Below are 18,396 nucleotides of genomic sequence, written 5' to 3' on the forward strand. Positions count from 1 at the left end.
GAATATTTCTAGCAAGCCAATTTTGACAATGCAAATGTTATGGGCATTTTTCTTCTTGGGTAGAAAGCCAATATAACAGCTGTGTCCATGGGGATACACATATCACTAGTTCATGAAATTATCAGTGACATGTGTATCCCTTATTATCCCGTGCACGCGTTTTTAGTGGAATTATCGAGTTTTAAACTTCAGTGAACCCAAGCCGTGTAAAAACGTCGGGTGCTAATATTGCCTGCAGTTTTGACAAGGTTGATGCGCTATATTATAACAGTTGTGTTTCTGGGGATACACATATCACTGCGCCATGAAATAATTAGTGATATGTGTATCCCCTGCTCGCGATTTCAGTTTAGATATTTAGACATTCGAGTTGCAAACTCCGCAAACCTCAACCAGGGTATAAACGTCTTAGCGAGTAAGCAGCCAGCACGTTTCGGCAATAATTGGCCATTTTCTTCGATCAGGTGGATAGCTAATCTAACGGCTGTGTTTAGGGGATACACACTGAGATCACTGAGATCACATGAAATAATTAGTGATATGTGTATCCGCTGTTCGAAGTTTTAGTCAGATATACAATCGAGTCGGTTGGAACTCAAACAAACTCAAGAAATCCTAATCTGCTCCGTTGGGCGCGAATTCATTTCTGGTTTCTTCTACTCTTTAAAGCGCTCGTCGGAACCTCGCAACCGAGTCGCCATTTTGTTCGTTGAATGCCCAGGCGCGTATCAGTGTTTTGTGTATCCCCACGGGGGATACACATATCACTAGTGATATGTGTGCGGGGATACACATATCACGGGGATACACATATCACTGTGACACCGGCAATGTATGAAATGAACTTTACAACATCCAATTAAAGATCCTGCCATCAGTTAGAAAGCTATAAAATCACGGGTAACCATTCCTTTCAAAATGAAATGTACTCCCTTTCTCAGAGATAGCAGAGGTTTACAAAGCGACGTCATGCTGCAGATTATAATAGAAACAGGATTACATCTCGGAATGAAAAGAATGTTATACCGTCGAAAATGCACGGAATACAATAAAGCGGGCTTTCAACATCATACTCCTAAAGAAAAGAACTGAGATCTGATCAAAATTTTCGGCAGCTCTCATTGCTCCCGATTGTTTTTAAAAATATAAATTCTGTTCTGCCTGTATTAAATTACACGAATCATAACAGTCGTGAACAGCACGCGCTTGTGTTTCGTTGTCACAAGACTGTCACAGAATTCCCGCCAAGACTAGCCAAGTTATATTTAGGTTAGAAAAAATAATTCACTACTAGGGGAGGGCAGGGAGAGCTTACTTCCTGTCGAGAAAAAAACTTTATCATAAAACCAAAAAGAAAGCCAGACGTGAGTGAAATACATTGAAAATTATCTCCTGCACTAAACTCTTTTGAATTTCTTCACATTTCTCGATTGCTCATTCTCAAATTTTGTTGTAATTATCGCTAAACTGACATTACCCGACAGAGAACAAATTTTGACATGACGTAGTGGCGTCAGTCTTGGTTCGTTTTGGTACAAAGGTCGGTATAGTTACGATTGAAAAGCAGACGCATCTTATTACGGTATCAGTTGCATTTGAGAGGTGGGAGTTAGCGACGTTCGGAAGATGACTGTTGTGGCGCATATTCTGGTGGCTTTTCTCTTTATTATTGGAGGCTGTTTTCCATTTTTTATCCGTAAAGAGAAGATAAGATGTCGGAGGAAAGGAAAGCCTTGCTCGTGTAGAAATTCACAAACATCAAGTGAAGAATCGATCGACTCCATCGACAGTATGTCCGTCGTAGAGCCGACCACATGGCACATGCCTCCCAAAGGAAGAAAGCGAACTCGCACGATCTCTGGAGCTTCAAACTTTTCTGGTGTATCCACGATGTCAACGTTAAGTGAAAAAGACAGAATGTGGCTTCAAGCTTTTCGCTATGCAGGAAGATGAGATCAGTAACGAAATGAATATTCCCAACGGAAGCGTCCCTTTGTTTACGTCTATTTTGTTGCAAAGGTAAAATGAAGGAAATATTTAGCGAGAGTGAAACGATTGTTCGGATTACTCTGACTTTGCTTGCTGTTAAACACAAGAATCAGACATGACTTTGATACTGCAAGAACTTTCAAACTGCTTATTACATAGGAAGTTACAGTTAGTGCATGTACGTTGACTCCAAGCGAACACTGTTCGTTGTGAATGATCGAAAATATGCAAATGTTGTGAACATGTTTTACTATACGAATTAATGGCGCTCCCTTTCATGAGCAATTGTTTCGTTATTTAAAAAGTTATTTTTTGGCGCATGTAAAGAAAAATCGATGATTTAATGTAATTTTCGAATACAGGTTAGATATACTTACAGAGCGAGGAAATAAATTCTTTCGTCGGAGAGATTTTGTTGTAGGTGGTGCCCACCATATTGTCAAGTGAATTATGTAGTCGGTTTTAAGAAGCGAACGCCACCGTTGCAGTTGAACAATGGTTAAAGAAGTAAGGATAATTCTTTGTAAATATTTTCGGCCGTTGAATTCTGTTGTAAAATTTGTAAAATGATGTGTACATTGACTCTTGAGAAATTCATGTTATTTTCCGCGGAGGATTAAACAAATGAAGTTACTAGCAATGGTTGTTGCTATAATGATTCCTATCCCAGGGCAGAGGTTGGAAAATATACCGGGGAATAGACTTGGCAATACGCGAGGAAAACGCCATAACGGACCCATCTGAACGCTTGGCAGTTGTGAACACCCCTTTATTTATTTCCAGACCATACTTAAAATTCCTCTCGTACGCGCGCTGGCAAGAAGCCGGAAAAAAGATTCTTTCCGATTCCTGTTAGTATTTTATATCAAAAATACCGGTTACGCCACCATCCTGTGAGCATCATGTGACAAATCATTATTTATTGATCAATGAAAGGAATTTCCCGCGTTTCGTTTTCATTTTCAATTTTATTTCCGCCAAAAAAACAAGGTTTGTGCGGACTGGAGTCTGGAACCAACTCTGACAAAAAGAAAACATGGCGACGTGCTTTGAGAACCACGAAGACCTAAATCAAGTGAGAAGCATGCTTTCTCGAATAGCAAGGAGCGATGCTGTTGTAAAAAGTCAGCAGAGAGGTGAACCTGATTTGACTTTAGATGAAAAGGTTGGTATTTTGGAGGAGGTTTTGGAGAGAAAACCCAGCTCCTTTCTTATGCGATTTGGAAGGTATCTTGCCGAAGAAGATCTTCGAAATTTTGAACATTTGAAGGGAGATTATGAAATAGACTTTCGCTTGGCAGAAGTGAAAAATATCATTGATAGTAAAAAAACAAAAACAGGAATCCGGAACAGACGTTACGAATGTCTACAGAGATTAATGAAAGACTCGGATTATTTCAGCGAGGCGAACATGAGAAAAAGGTCTCCTTTACTTTACGAAGAGTATATAGGTCAGTATCTAACCGAGGAAGAAAAGCTTGACAGAGATAGGACTGAAATGGGAGGTGATCCATGTTTGTCTGAACTGATAATGAACAGGCAGGAGAAAGAAATGAATGACTGGTTACTTGAGTATCAAAGAGATCAGGAAGCATCTATCGAGGAAGAGGAGGAGAAGGAGGAGGACTTGGAGAGTAACAGTTCAACCGACAACGGTGAGTACATTTTTTGTTTAGCAGATTGTGTTGATCTAGAAAATACCTGTACTTCTTCCATGTAGGGTTATTTGGTTTGAACCCCTCCATCCTGGAAATTATGGGTTTGTTTATTCTTTACTCCCCCTCCCGCAACCCTCCTTGAGGGCCTGTGGGTACAGACATTTTCTGGAGCCACACATCTGCATCCCAAAATGCTAGAAACCATAAAACGAGTTAAGGCTACTGTAGACCTTCAAGGGCAGATTTAGTCCAAAATATTTTTTCATGCCAAATTCAAGACTACTACTTAATCTAAATTGATTTTCTAAAAAAAAAATAGGTTAAAAACTTTAACACAAACGAGTTATCCATAATCAGAATGTGTCAACCACTGAGTTGAGGAGTAACAATTTTCACAGCAATTTCATGTTAAACGATGACAAACTTGTACTCTTGTACGATTTGAACTGGTCTAATGATCTCGACCAACCTTATGATTCCTTTCCTGATTATAACTTCGATGGTTTGAAGACGACGAGTGCCTGTCCAAATTTCGCTTCCACAAATGCAACTTACCCCTTCTCACTGAGTTGTACAATGAAGTAAATGAACTTATTATCAGCAGCAGTGTGCCGACTGATAAAGATCCAAGTAAACCACTGATCTTACGACTGAAAATGGAAACAGCTACACAAGTTTTAATGGTGTCTACGCTTTTAAATGTGTTAGAATTTCACCATAATGAGCCATTTGACATTTGAAAACTTCTTGAAAGGAAAAATTGCGAGTGAAATTCGTGTAAGTTGTCTTCATTTACATAAGCTTTCAAAAAGGTATTTCACGGTACTCACATGTTTGCCGACTGGCTTGAGTTCACTTCAGATTTCTCGACGTTCCTTTAAAATGAAATATCTCACATTACAAGAGAAAACAAGCATTAAAGTTCCTCGAAATTAGTAACACAGGTTATTTAGCGTTGACACAGCTCAGAGGAAACAAAAGCGAAAACTCACGTTTTCAAACAACGCAAAATGAGCTTCACTCACGTCAGGCCTGAACGCAGAATGTCACCCTGTTTCCCGCCAGTCATGCGCAGTGGACCTTTTGGCTTTTCTCTGATCTTATGGCGTTTCCATTGCTGTCTGCGTTGTTGTTGCTTAAAGTCCCTTTTCTCACACAGAAATCTTCGCTTTCGTTAATTGTAGTTGTGTCTTAAGTGATATACTGGGCGATTTTGTACGGTCTTCACATTCCCAAATTTGAAAGCAAGCGCTCATTTAGTTTAATCTATAAATATCCGCTCTCGGTTTGGCTCTTTGAATAGGTCTGTTCAAGGACTATTTCGCTATCGTTTCTCTTTTTTTCCTTTTCCTTCTTTTCCAAGTATCTGCTGATTCAGTTTACAAGCTGATGAATATTTCATGGTGGACTTCACTTTTCCTGATGTAATATTTCCTGTAAATTATAAACAACTGTTCCTGGGAAGCCTTCTTGTAACGTTCTTCGTCACGAGACTCTGGAGAGTTCTAAGTCTCTTGTCACTGGTTGGTGGCATGGCTGCATTGACAACCGCTTCAGTGAGGTGTGAAAACTGTGAATTTCTTTTGAGGTCGAAAACTTGAGGTTTATTTTTTGTGTGAATTATCTCTGTTCAGATGAAGTTATAGGATATGTAGATTTATCAGATTTTCACGAGACTTGGCCAAAATGTTCATCAGATATAAGCACACCAAATGGTGTGAAGCTTTTACGAAAATTGAAATATTTTTCCTGTGATGTCCCATCAAGTAACAGCAGTCAGAAAATTTTCTATTGTTTTACGTTGAAAGGGACTGTCTAAGCAACCAATAAAAATATTGAAAAAGTTTGGATGTCCATGATAGCACAAAGGCTGGTAATTTAGTTAGCAAGTATGGTCAGTTTTGTGTTTTAAGGCTTGCACATGCCTACCAAAACAAAAATTGGCAAAATATATTGTTATTTTTGGATTCTACAATTTGTTGGCTTTAGAATGATATATAGTTTAAAGAGGTTTTCTTTAATGCAGTGCACAAAGAAAGTATTTTCCAGAAGGCACCCTTGAAGGTCTACGGTAACATTGATGAAATAATGGGACGACTAAATAAGTGTGTCAATAAGCATCTTTCCTTCATGGCACTTAATAATCACGGTGCACTGCTAATCTTGTTTAGTGCTTTAACACACATGTACAGTATCTTAGGAGACAATAAGTGCACAGCTCACTTATTTCCCAGAAACTTACTGGGTATGTTACAGATTATAGATTTTTGTCAGCAACCTTTATTTAATCAGCTATATAAATGGGTGCACAGGCAGAAATAATGGATGGAGTTACCAGGGTGACAAGTATGGTGGAACACCCTTATGGGGGCATGTTTGAAAGACTTGTGAATGAGTATTTGCAATTGTTGGGATGGTGTTGTAATAATATATATATATATATATATATATATATATATATATATATATATATATATATATATATATATATATATATATATATATATATATATATATACCTGATGTTTTGAAAACCAGGTCCGAACAGCCCAATAACAGCTGGTGCCTAATAGAGTCATGTAAGCAGTGCTTACCAAGTTCTGCACTCCACACTTCATCTAGTGCAAAAAGGAAATGACATTAGAATCTCTGGGCCACCTGTGGATGAATTCAGGCTTAACTGTCATCATATCAGATAAAAGCTCTTTGCAAGCATTACTTAATGACAGCAAACTAAAGTGCCTTGAAATCTCCCCCTCCCCCCGGGGATCAGGTACCACTCTGCACATATCAGCATCCCCCCCCCCCCTCACGACAATAATGGAACCTTCTGCCAAGGCAATAAACCCACTCAGCTTTGGGAAATTCCGTGCACTTTAAGGATTGTGTCACATCAGACAGCTAAGTACATACCCAGCCGTCAGACTGACTTGAGACTATGGACACAAGTTCAAACCGACCCCACCCCCCTGGATTAAGGGCCAGGGACCTCAAAGAGGTATCCACAATTAGCCACACTCCTGTAGATGTCTCCAGACTTTCCGGTAACGGAGCCCCCCTGGAAAATAATGTGCTATGCTAAGCTGAAATCGATGCCTGCAGCATCGATTTCAGCACAGCTCGCAGAGTAAAATTAGGTATGTGTTTTTCAAAACTTCAAGGAAAAGTGCAATTGTAATGGCTCTATGTTTCCAGGTCATGCATTTTCTGTAAAACAACATGTCCTTTTGCACTCAGATTAAGTCACTGTCTGAGCCCATGTAGGGTTGACCCGCCCGTCGGCTTGGAGAGGTAAGATCAGTACATTATAGCAACCCTGTTGTGCTTACAAAATTTACCTTTGGCTTCAACTTTATAACAAACCAGTTTGATTTTGACAGTGTGGCATGTTTATGATCTACAGCCCCTACCGTCATCTAGAAAAACTAGACTCAAATTGAAAATGGAAACAAGAAAATCCAAAAGACTATTAATCAAGTCAAACTGGTTTGAAAAGTTTACCAACAAAAATAACTTCACAGCACAATTAACAGACCCCTTTTTCAAAACTGCAGGTAGATAGATAAATATATATATATATATATATATATATATATATATATATATATATATATATATATATATATATATATATATATAACCAAAAAATGGAGTAAAATATATATATTTATATATATTCCCATCAAGCCTGTTATTGTAATTTGCAACATGTCAAAGGGACAGTAAATATTGCCTATGGTCCTCTGTTTATTAATCAGCAACATTTAAGCTCAAATCACTGGGAACTGCACTTCAAAAATTGAAAATGTAAGCCACATCTTGCAGGGAAAATCTGAATTTTTAAGCCCAGTTTAAGTGATTTGAGCTTAACTTGTCACTAATTTCTGATAAGCCATTGCCCATTGGGCAAATATTTTTTCCTATTTTGACCAAGAGGTTGAATTAATTTATTTTCATGTGTGTTTCCAGAAATATCCAGGATCATGTTTACTGTAGGTAGTCTCGACTGCTATGTCGGTTGATATGTCGGCCGATATGGCGGTCAACAGTCACTGGACACTCAGTCGCTAGCTGGTTGATAGTCGGTCGGTGGTCGGTTGATATAGCAACTGACTATCAGCCGACTATTGGTTGTTATTGCGCAGACACATCTCGATTGAGTATCAGTCAAATGTCGGTGGGATATCATTTGTGTCTTTAAGGGCCTCCACAGACTAGACATTTAGTTGTTGACAACTAATTGTCATGGGCAACTGAAAAACGTATTGTATGAGACAAGTTTTCGACAACTAGCCAGTCTCCCTTTTCAAAAAGGGAAAACTGCTTAGTTGTTGACAACTAATAGTTATCGAGAACTAAGGTTTTGTCCGATTTTCTTGTGTGTTGGAATGGTTGGTTTAGTTGTCGACAACTATCACACATGTAACTATGCCCGCCATTTTGAAAACGTACTGGGTTATGAGCATGGGTAGTGAACGTTAGTTCCCAAGCTCTCACTGGCCTGACTTAGTTATCGACAACCGACACTCCAATGTTTGGAATGCTTGTCAATAACAAATAGTTGTTGACAACTAAATGTCTAGTCTGTGGAGGCCCTAAAGCGAGGAAAATGTGGTACATTCATTTGCAGCTCGGTGCTATAAAGTAACACATTTTTGCATTTTTTAGAGAATGGGAAATATTATGGTACATTTTTTGGATTTGAACCATGCATCTATAAATAAACTGTACTTGAATATAAATACAACTGATAACGAACACTTTGTACTACCTACCATGGAGTGGAATTAGTTTAACTAAGGTCCTGTATATATATGGAGAAAAGTTGACCCTGGTAGGAGAATTACCCCTTGCTGTCCTTGCCTGGCCATCACCGGAGCCATCCTCTCCGAGTGTTTACATGAAAAGGCACCTCTTATACTCAAGATCTTCAGGAGGTAGAGATCTTTCCAGTGATACCCAAATCAGAGTGATTGTGCTAATTGAGCTTGAAATATGTAGAAAAATACTTAGAAATTTGAGTGAAAATTTCAGGGGAAAATTTCCTTTTTCATCCCTTGGCTACTGCATGGTAAGAATTTGCCGTTTTGATGATGCTTTCTTGGAAATTCTGGAACTAAAAGCAAGCCCAGTAGAAGGCCAAAAGGAGGAGTAGGAAAAGCGAAAAAAAAAAAATGAATTAATAAAAAAAATCCAAAAAGCCTGAAGAGGTAGGGTTCGACTTTTGTGCATGCCCGTGCAAAAATGTCACAAAACTTTAAAGGCGATGCTAGTGGAAAGTAAGGCATGCTTTTATGTTGCAAATGCCATTTTGAGTATTTTGGAGCTAATTTAGGTTATAACTGACCAGAAAATGTCCAAAAGTGCGTATTTTCCAAGAATCTCCAGGTGTCAATGGGTTAAATAGCACTGAAAGGACAGCCAAAGGGTTCAGTTTCTCATGCATCTGGTCCAAAACAAACTCAACTGTTGTGTTTTTGAACAAAACGTTCACTGTTTCAGTGTTTTTTCCAATTTTTTTAGTGTGATTGGTAACCAGACTAAAAGCTATGTAGACCGATATACAGTGTGGCCGACTATTGACCGATATATCGACCGATATATCGAACGACATATCGGAAGCTTGTTTTTCTTGGCGAAGTATCGGTGAAGTATCGGCCAAGTATTGGCCAAGTATCAGCAAAGTATCGGCAAAGTTTCAGCGAAGTGTTGGGGAAGTATTGGTAAACTAAAAACTGTATCGGCCGACACACATCTCGACTGATATATCGACTGACTATTGGCCGAGTGTCGACCGACTATTGACTGAGTGTCGACTGAGTGTCGTCCGAGTGTCAATCGACTATTGGTCGACGTATCGGTTGACTATTGACTGACACTCGACCAATATATCGACCAACATAGTGGTCAAGACTACCTACAGTAAACACCATGCCCCACCACAGATGGATTTGGAAATTCTGGAAGGTTGGAGTTGGGGTTGGGGGCCAAAGACCCAGATAATTCCAGAGGGCAGGAGGGCAGAGTTGAGAACAAAGTCTTGTAACTAGTTAACATGTTCTTATGCTTGTGCTTATGCTTATGTTGATGGTAGACAGCACTGACGTGTAATGCAGATGGCTTAGTGATTGGATTGATTTCTTTAACTTTGACACACTTTTTTTGCCATGTACGTTCCAACCCAGGGGGGGGGGGGGTGGGGGATGTACATAACATTCATTGAGATTCCAGAGAGGTGGGGTGGTTTTTTTTTTGTGCCCAAAAAATGTAAATTCTGCGGTGGGGGGATTGATATTTACTGGAACTACACAATACAGAAAAATAAAAACTGGAACTTAAACCTCAACTCTCTAGCTTATCAATAATAGCGTAGCTACAGTGGCTTGATTTCCCCTGACATTATCCGAGACTGCATTTACTTGAAGAAGCACCACTTCACATAACAATAACTTAGTAGTACGGTACCCTTGATCAACAACACAGTCTGTGGTTATTTGGAACACTTGAGCTCTAAAGACCGCTTGGGTAACTCCAGTTGGAAAAGAAACCATGAAAGTGAGTTTTGGTTGTTGCTCGTGTTGTGCTAAAATAAAAATAGAATAATATTGTTATTGTAATGAGTGTTTACCAAGCATTACCCCATAATAAGCAAACCAAAACATAACAATTTCCACGGTTTCTCTTAGACTAGAGGCGGGTTCCAGTCTAATTATAGCAGAGATCCAGCTTGGTTCATCACAACAAGCATCTGTTTTTGTTTTTCCTTTTTTAATAGTGGAGTCTGGAAGCACCCTTAAAGGTTGCCCAACTGAGCAAGAAAAACACATGCTTCATGAAGAATTTTTAAGTGTTATGCAAGACAAATTCATGCGAGGGGAGGAAGAAGAGTTTGACTACAGTGCTGTTGATACCAATGATGAGTATGATGACCTAACAATACGCGAAAGAGATGAAGATGAGCACTACTTTGACAGTGAAGAAATATCTAGTGCCTAGAATTGTATTTTAAAACTATTTGGAGCTAAATTAATCCTATTAATTGTGTTTTCTAGTATGAGGTGTTATTTTGAATAAATTAAGGATGGTGCGTACTTTTGTTAGTGCACATAGTTTCTATACATCATTTGCGTCTTTGCGGTCTAGGGTTTAAACTGATAAAATCAACTTTTCAGCAAGTGTAAAACTAAAATGAAAGCAAAATTTTCCAGCATATTGCTAATTACTAACTGCTAATGCTTACAACTGGAAAACTGTTGCTGCCTTATTTCTTGGAAAATGATATTGAAATCAAAATGTAAACTTCTACCTGCAGATGGCATGGTGCACATGCAGAGCAATAATATTTGCGAGAGACGTAAATATTTGACGTACTAGGGAGGTAACAGGAAACAATGGAACAGGCAACAAAAATTGTTTCAAAAAAGATAAAAACAACTCATTTAAGGGTTTAAAAATGCATGGTTACCCTCTTTTTATCTTATGAAATGGAAGTGTCAAGCCTCTTCGACACATTAGTTTCTGGCTGTTACCTCCATGATAAACTTGCAAGCAAAAGATTTTCTACACAGAATGTTAAACCTCTGGCAGTAACACCTCTTCTGAATATAAACCCACTGAAACCTCAATAAGCCACAACAACTATGTTGCAAGCCTGAATTTTCTGTAAGGAATAGGCAGCAAGTTGCAACCGAATTGACTAGTGCTAGAAAACAAGAACAAGGAGTTTAGTTGACGCTTAGCCTGCGAGAATGTTCACGTTAGAGCACAGAGCGCGCGTGGCGTAGTCGCGAGCACGAAATTGAGCGGTGAAGCTGCGAGAAGAGAAAAAGAGCCAGCTCTGATCTCTGCAAATTTTTCATTTCCACCCCGGAAACTGCAGAAAAAATAAGCCAACTAGTGTATGCGTTGTTGATAAAGTTTTGCCGAAGAAAAACCGACAAAGTTTATGTCTAGCAAGGACACACACTTGAGGGTAACCCGAAAACACTGACCCCCGGTCCGCGGACCCCCACTACGGACCGGGTCCGCGGACTACCTATGGACCGGTCCACGGACTCCCCCTACGGACCCCTCTACGGACCACCCCCCAAAATGTAATAAAAATAACAAATAAATATTTCAGTTGCTGGTTGTCTAATAGATTACTCGTGACGGCGAAATTTCGAACGTTACATTGTGCAAATGGGCAGACCTGGATTCAGGCTCGGGTGCAATTTATATAATTACACATTGCCATTTCCTTTGCTGTGGCCATAAAGTATACGAAAGACACGTACGGGGAAGCCTCCGGGAAGCCTCAAAATTTGTGTTCTTTCCCCTCTGCCATTTTGTTCAGCCCATCCTCCCGTGGGCTCGTGAACTCGTTCCAGGCTTCACAATTTACTCTCTGGAGCAAGCCGTTTTCCAGAGAGTAGGGCAAAATGAGTATAATTTAATTGATTTAGTCAAATGTTTAGGAGACTTTGACCCAGTTGAACTTACCGGTAACTTTGCTGAATCATCTGATTCACGTGACAGTTGTTCTTGTGCTGAATATCAGGACGGAACGCCTATTGTTAAAGTTAAAGGCAATCTTAAGCTTAATATAGCTTTTTGGGAGCATATAGGTGCTTCTCGCTTTATTCGCGATACCATTTTAGACGGGTATAAGATTCCTCTTATTTACAACCCACCTTTAACCCATTTTTCCAATAATCGCTCAGCCATTCAGTATAGCGATTTTGTTGGGCAGGCCATTTCTGATCTACTGGCCACAGGTTTTGTGTTTGAATGCGAGTCTGCCCCTATTGTCGTTAACCCCTTATCAGTTTCTATGCAGTCTAACGGTAAGAAAAGTCTTATTTTGAATTTACGGCGCCCTAATTATTTTGTTATGAAATCCAAGGTGAAATTCGAAGACGCTAAAACCATGCTTTTTAGCTTTGTCGATAGTTCCCAGAATTGGCTTTTTTCATTCGATATCAAATCTGGTTATCATCATACAGACATTTTTCCGCCGGACCAAGAGTTTTTAGGTTTTTCCTGGTCCAAGGATGGGTTAATTCACTTTTACAAATTTACTGTTTTACCATTAGGCCTTTCCGCTGGCCCTTATATATTTACTTAAGTCATGAGGCCCTTAGTGCGTTACTGGCGCCTTCAGGCTTTCAGAATAGCTGTATATTTGGATGATGGTTTAGGTGTGTGCCCTACATTCGCCGACTGATGCTCCCAGTCTATAGCCGTTAAATTGGATTTGTTCCGTGCTGGTTTTGTGGCGAATACCCAGAAAAGCATCTGGGTCCCAGTTCAGTCTCTTCGTTGGTTGGGCTATCGCTGGGATTTAAAGGATAACTTGCTGACTGTGCCTGAGGGCAAAATTGACAAGTTACTCGTGAGTATCGATTATGCACTCTCCCAGAGTAGTCTACCTGCCAGGCAGCTGGCTTCTGTCACGGGTAGTATTATTTCCAGTATGGTTGTTTTTGGTATTGTGTGCAAACCGGCTTGTGACTAAGAGTCTTCACAGGGTTCTTGACCATAAAGAAGGGTAGGAGTCTCGAGTTGATTTGGAACCCTGCGCTCGCAAGGAGTTAGAGTTCTGGAAGAATTCTGTTTCTCATCTCAATTCCAGGTGTTTCGTAGACGCTGTTCGCAGACCATCTCGTATTGTTTATTCAGATGCTAGCGCTGTTGGATGTGCTTAGTTTTTCATTAAAGAGTTTTGCACATCTTCTTTCAGGGTGCTCTGTTAAGTGGTTTACTGATAACCAAGCTGTTCCTTTGATCGTCGATTCTGGTAGTATGAAACAACATTTGCATCAACTCGTGGTTGATATATTTCATACCGTCAGAGAAAACAATATCGAAATCGAGGCTGAGTGGATACGTCGTTCATTAAACGAGAAAGCTGATTACTTGAGCAAGATTGTCGACTGTGATGACTGGACAGTTAAAGATTGTTATTTTTATGCAGTCAACTCTTAATGGGGTCCCTGTTCAGTAGATTGTTTCGCTAGTTACAAAAACCATAAGGTTCCCCGATTCTCTTCGAGGTTCTTTAATCCCGATTCTTTGGGCACGGATTCCCAAGCGTTTAGTTGGGTAGGAGAAACCTGTTGGCTGGTGCCGCCTGTTTCATTAGTTAAAAATGTCATCCACCATGTATGTTTTTGTCAATGCAGAGGAATTCTGGTTATTCCTTATTGGTCTTCAGCTCCCTTTTGGCCCTTTTTGGTAGAACGCAGGAGGATTTTCCGATCATTTGCCATTGATTTTCTTTGTCGAGAACGGCAAAGATGTTTATCTCCATGGGGCAAATAATAGTTCCCTTTTTGGCTCAGAGAATTTTAGTACCCCAGTGTTTTTTTCTGCTGCTTGACGGAGCTATACAGTACAGTGCCCAGTAGAATCTGTTTATGAGACGTCATGTCGCGCGGCCACTTGGCCATGTTTTATGAGGGACTGCCCGTTCACCATGTGTTGGCCATGGGTGACTAAACTTTTCTAGGCCGTTGGGCCATTGTTGTCTTTGTGCGGGACTGCCCGTTTCTAGTTGTGCTGAATGTACCATTTAGGTCACTGGGCCCTCCTTATGTTTTTGGTTGCGTTGCATTTGCATTACTTCTATTTGTTCTCACATTTCTTGTTGTTACTTCCCTTGTTTACAAGGTGGATATGCGTTTGCCTCAAAAGTTGCCCACTTAAGAGATCCAGAGCTTCGAAAGTTAGCGGAAGGTCTTCCCTTGCGTGCCGTTAAAACAAAGGCCTCGTCAACAACGGAGCGTTATTCAAGAGCCTTTCAAAAATTTAGAGAATGGTCTTCTTGCTTTGAAGAAGTCGTTTGCTTGCCCTTTACTTGGAGGTTTTGCTACAGCAGAGTTACCCCTACTCCACGCTTGAGTCTGCCTGTTATGGCACAATTTGTATGGCTTTCCAAGTCCTTATGATTCAAAATTGGTAAGGAACGTGCTTGAGGCTGCAAAAAGGGAACTTGCAAAACCTGTTCTCAAGAAGGAACCTGTTACTCGTGAAATGATTTTGAGTATATGTAACTGGTTCAGTGGTTTGCGGGTCCCAATGCTAATATTTCTGATCTTCGCTTAGCTGCAATTTGCGTGACTGCCTATTCGACCTTTTCCTTTACAACGAGTTAGCTAGCCTTCGTTGTTGTGACGTTAGTTTTTGCGATACATTTGTTAGGGTTTATGTATTTAAGAGCAAAACAGATGTTTATAGGGATGGCGCCCATGTTTTCTTAAGAAAATCAGACTCTGTTTCTTGCCCTTTTCACATGCTTAACAGATACGTCCGTAGCGCTAATTTAGACTTGTCTTCGTCTTTACCGTTTTTTCGCTCCTTGCATTTTCATAAAGTTACTTCTTCTTATAGTTTGCGTTCCACGGGTACGAGTTATACCAGAACTAGGGAAATAGTTTTACCAGCGTTTGCGGAATTAGGGTATCCTCCTAAACACTTGTTTGGTTTACACAGTCTAAGAGCAGGAGGTGCTTCTGCGGCCGCTAACGCAGGCGTCAGTGACCGACTCTTCAAAAATCATGGCAGATGAAAGACTGATCGAGCCAAGGACGGCTATATTAAGGATAATTTAGCATCTTTACTCTCAGTGTCGAGAAGTTTGCATACTTAGTTTTCTTTGTTCCCTTTCTTTATTTTCGAAAGTGAGCATCAATAAACGAGATGCCCGCCCCTGATGCTGTGTTCGAGTTTATTAAGATTAGTTACAAAATATTTTATAATCGTTTCAGGGTGATTAGAGTATAAGGTCAACTATTATACGTGAACTCACTATCTCTTTTCTGATTGGCTGAAAGCATACAGTGAATTTTCGAAATCAGTGCCTGTGACGTCATCTAGCTGCAGATTATACAATAATCATGTCAAGGACACTGAAGGTCACGGGTAATCACGTCATGTATGACCATGGTGCATGATTTCGAAGGGTAATCATGTTAAGTTCGCGCGCTTTGTGTTGCTTGCCTTCAGAGAAGAAGTAAAAACATGACTGCCATTTGTTTTTTCATTCATTGTATTATAAAACAATTATTAGATTCGGTTTTTGTGATATCCAGAATAATCAAGGTCTCAAAAAGTGTTATCAGCCTCAGCCGAAAACTTCTACCTCGACCTTGATTATTCTGAATATCACAAAAACCTCATCCAGTTGTTGTTTACAAGTATGCCGTGTCCAATGGGGTGTCACGAAAACTCAGACCCCTCGAAATTAAAACAAAAAAAAGATTTCACCTGAAATGTTTTATGGTCACGCAATGTTCATACGCAACAGCCATGCCCGTAGACTACGAGTAGTCCCTCTTTCGCTTAGTCCGTCGTGCGTGACGTGAAAGAAAACCGCGAGAAAAAAATGGCCGCGCGAAATCCTGGAGGCGCTCCTCGCCCCCAGCGCCCCCAGTATTTCGCGCGCCCATTTTTTTCTCGCGGTTTTCTTTCTCGTCACGCACGACGGACTAAGCGAAAGTGGGACTACTCGTAGTCTACCATGCCCGAAAGGAGTGAGATGTTTATGTTCTCCGGTTTATCGCTGTCGCGTCGATAAAACGGTGAAAAACTAACAAGGTTTAAAATATCACCCGAGACTTTGGTGAGACATTTGCTGGCGAATTTTTTGCCGAAGAATTAGAAAGACAGAGTCGCTATTATGTTGTCCAACTTCAGAATACCCGGCCACGATTGCGTGGCATTAATCTCCTGCTCCAGTAGTCCTGCAGTCATGACATTAATCATTAAAGTATATAAAAAAAGAATATTAAATGGGTGTAAACCTAGTGCTTCCGCAGTCCCGCGGTCCCGTGTTTCCTTATGCAAATATTTATCGATTGCGGGACTGCGGGAGCAGAATATCAATGTCTGAGTTTACGGGGTCTGGGTTTTCGGGGTCTGAGGTCGAGCTGAGGTCTGAGTTTTCGGGGTCTGAGTTTTCGTGACACCCGTACCCAATGCCGACTAATCGTGGACGACATCGTGGACGTGTCGACTGGAGTGCGCTGCCGTATTCATCTGAGCCCGCGATTAAACACAACATCCGTTTGCAGAAGCTGTTTGCCAAGGCCAAGATGGCGGACTACAAAGCTGTTTTTTTCGCTGGTTTGAAGTAAATATAAAAATTGTGGGACTGTTTTCGATATGGATTTCGATTCACCTACACTGGTTTACAATGAAGAGGAGTACGGCCGAACGCCAACAAATCAAAAAGCCATATTTATCTATGAATGGCTTAGGAATCTCGAAGATAACATTACCGCTGTCAAAAAGGTGAGGCTCTCAGAAGAAAATTTGAGCTTAATTCTGCTATTTGGTGGGCTTTTTTAGGAGGCATGTGAAATTGGAACTGTGCATTGTCGTAACTTTACCGGGTTAAAGAGTTAATTTGTCTTTTTCCAAATGGCTTTTGATGGCCAGGGAGTAATAACACGAAACTACCTGCATTTCAGTAGTTCAGAAATGGTTTCAGTTCCATTTTGACAGTGTACTTCTTATTATTATATAGAGAAGAGTTTTTTACTGGAAAATACACTGCTTGTGAAGTTCATAAGGAGCTTCACTGTGACACAAGTGGAGTATTTTCCCTGGGTGTTTTGGGTGCCAAACCGACCGGTCAGAGATCAGTGGGAATACCCGAGGAAAATGGAACGACATTTTCCGATTAAACTGGGCCAACCAAAAGGAATGGCTCTTGCCATTTTTTTATTCCTTTACCGAATTCCCTAATAGGGCAAAGAACCGGTTTGTCAAAAATGGAACAGCGAATTTCAGCCAGAATGTTCCGACCAAAATAAGTGGACCACCTCCAGAGGTGATTCCAAATATGCCGGTCGGAAGAAACCGAAACGGACATTTCCATTTGAATTCTGACCGAAATTTCTGGAATCTTTGGTATAATGGAAAGCGCCCCCTATCTTACTAGTAAGGATATTAATGATATCATTTCCCAGTTTACCTCTAGCCAGTTTGTGGTGTTCTTATATCCAAAAAACATTATGTAAGATCAGACAACACTGATTATAATCCATGAAATGTTTTCGCTCACATGCAATTGGTCTAAACACATCACATGACCAAATATTCCCTAGCTAAAACTGGGGAATATCCGAGAATATTCCCCAATTTTCAAAATTGCATGTGTTGCAGAAAAGATTTGAAGGATAATAAACACAATAGCCTCCATTTGGTGGGAAAATATGCTCAGATATTTGTCCTTGGACATTATCTGTTCCTTGAAGCTCACAGTTTTCCTCAAGCTATGCTCTTGGAAAACTGTTGGCTTCTTGGAACAGGTAATGTCCGCGGACAAATATCGTAGCATATTTTCGTACCAAATAGCGACTATTGCCTGTTTATACTAAAAAAAAAGAAAGTACAAAACTAAATCCATGCGAGACAACTACTATATAGTTCTATTTTTATTACTTTCCAGGAGATTTATCGTTGATGTTAGAGTGGTTTTCAATTGAGTGTAGTGAAACCAAAACCAAAGTAATCACTCTGGCTAATCCCCTCTCCCAAGGGGGCGGGGGCTGCTCTGTAAATCATTGGGTAGGGGTGTGCCACTGGGACACTGAAACCCTTACACTGTACTAGGCCATGGTTAGCTGGACCTATTCTAGACTAGGCACCAAAAGAAACTCCTACCCTATCCCACATTAGCTATTTTCCACACAGAAACTATCACTTTTGTAGTAAAAAATACACTAACTAAACCTTACAAAGTCACTTTCTAGTTTTGATTTCT

The 18,396-nt window shown here is 40.2% G+C and overlaps 2 protein-coding genes across 3 annotated transcripts in view; both read left to right on the top strand.

Moving 5' to 3' along the window:
* Positions 1-1,291: 1,291 nt before the first annotated feature.
* Positions 1,292-10,738, top strand: LOC145483759 (coiled-coil domain-containing protein 97-like). Its single transcript, XM_081462302.1, has 2 exons — positions 1,292-3,644; positions 10,423-10,738. Exons 1-2 carry the CDS (start codon positions 3,026-3,028, stop codon positions 10,641-10,643), a joined length of 840 nt encoding a protein of 279 aa, XP_081318428.1. The 5' UTR covers positions 1,292-3,025; the 3' UTR covers positions 10,644-10,738.
* A 5,360-nt stretch (positions 10,739-16,098) lies between these two features.
* LOC145484942 (HEAT repeat-containing protein 5B-like) overlaps positions 16,099-18,396 on the top strand; it is a 74,696-nt gene continuing 72,398 nt past the window's right edge. For both annotated transcript variants that reach the window (XM_081463560.1, XM_081463561.1), the window contains exon 1: positions 16,099-16,919. In XM_081463560.1, the coding sequence (XP_081319686.1) occupies positions 16,791-16,919 (129 nt within the window). In that variant the 5' untranslated portion in view covers positions 16,099-16,790. The remainder of the gene's footprint in view (positions 16,920-18,396) is intronic.

Source organism: Orbicella franksi, chromosome 4, assembly GCF_964199315.1.
Source record: "Orbicella franksi chromosome 4, jaOrbFran1.1, whole genome shotgun sequence".
In the NCBI taxonomy this organism is placed as follows: domain Eukaryota; kingdom Metazoa; phylum Cnidaria; class Anthozoa; order Scleractinia; family Merulinidae; genus Orbicella; species Orbicella franksi.

Coding starts and splice junctions, on each gene's coding strand:
- LOC145483759 (XM_081462302.1), top strand. CDS start 3,026: ATGGCGACGTGCTTTGAGAACCACGAAGACCTAAATCAAGTGAGAAGC. Junction 3,645..10,422: donor TAACAGTTCAACCGACAACG/GTGAGTACATTT, acceptor CTTTTTTAATAG/TGGAGTCTGGAAGCACCCTT.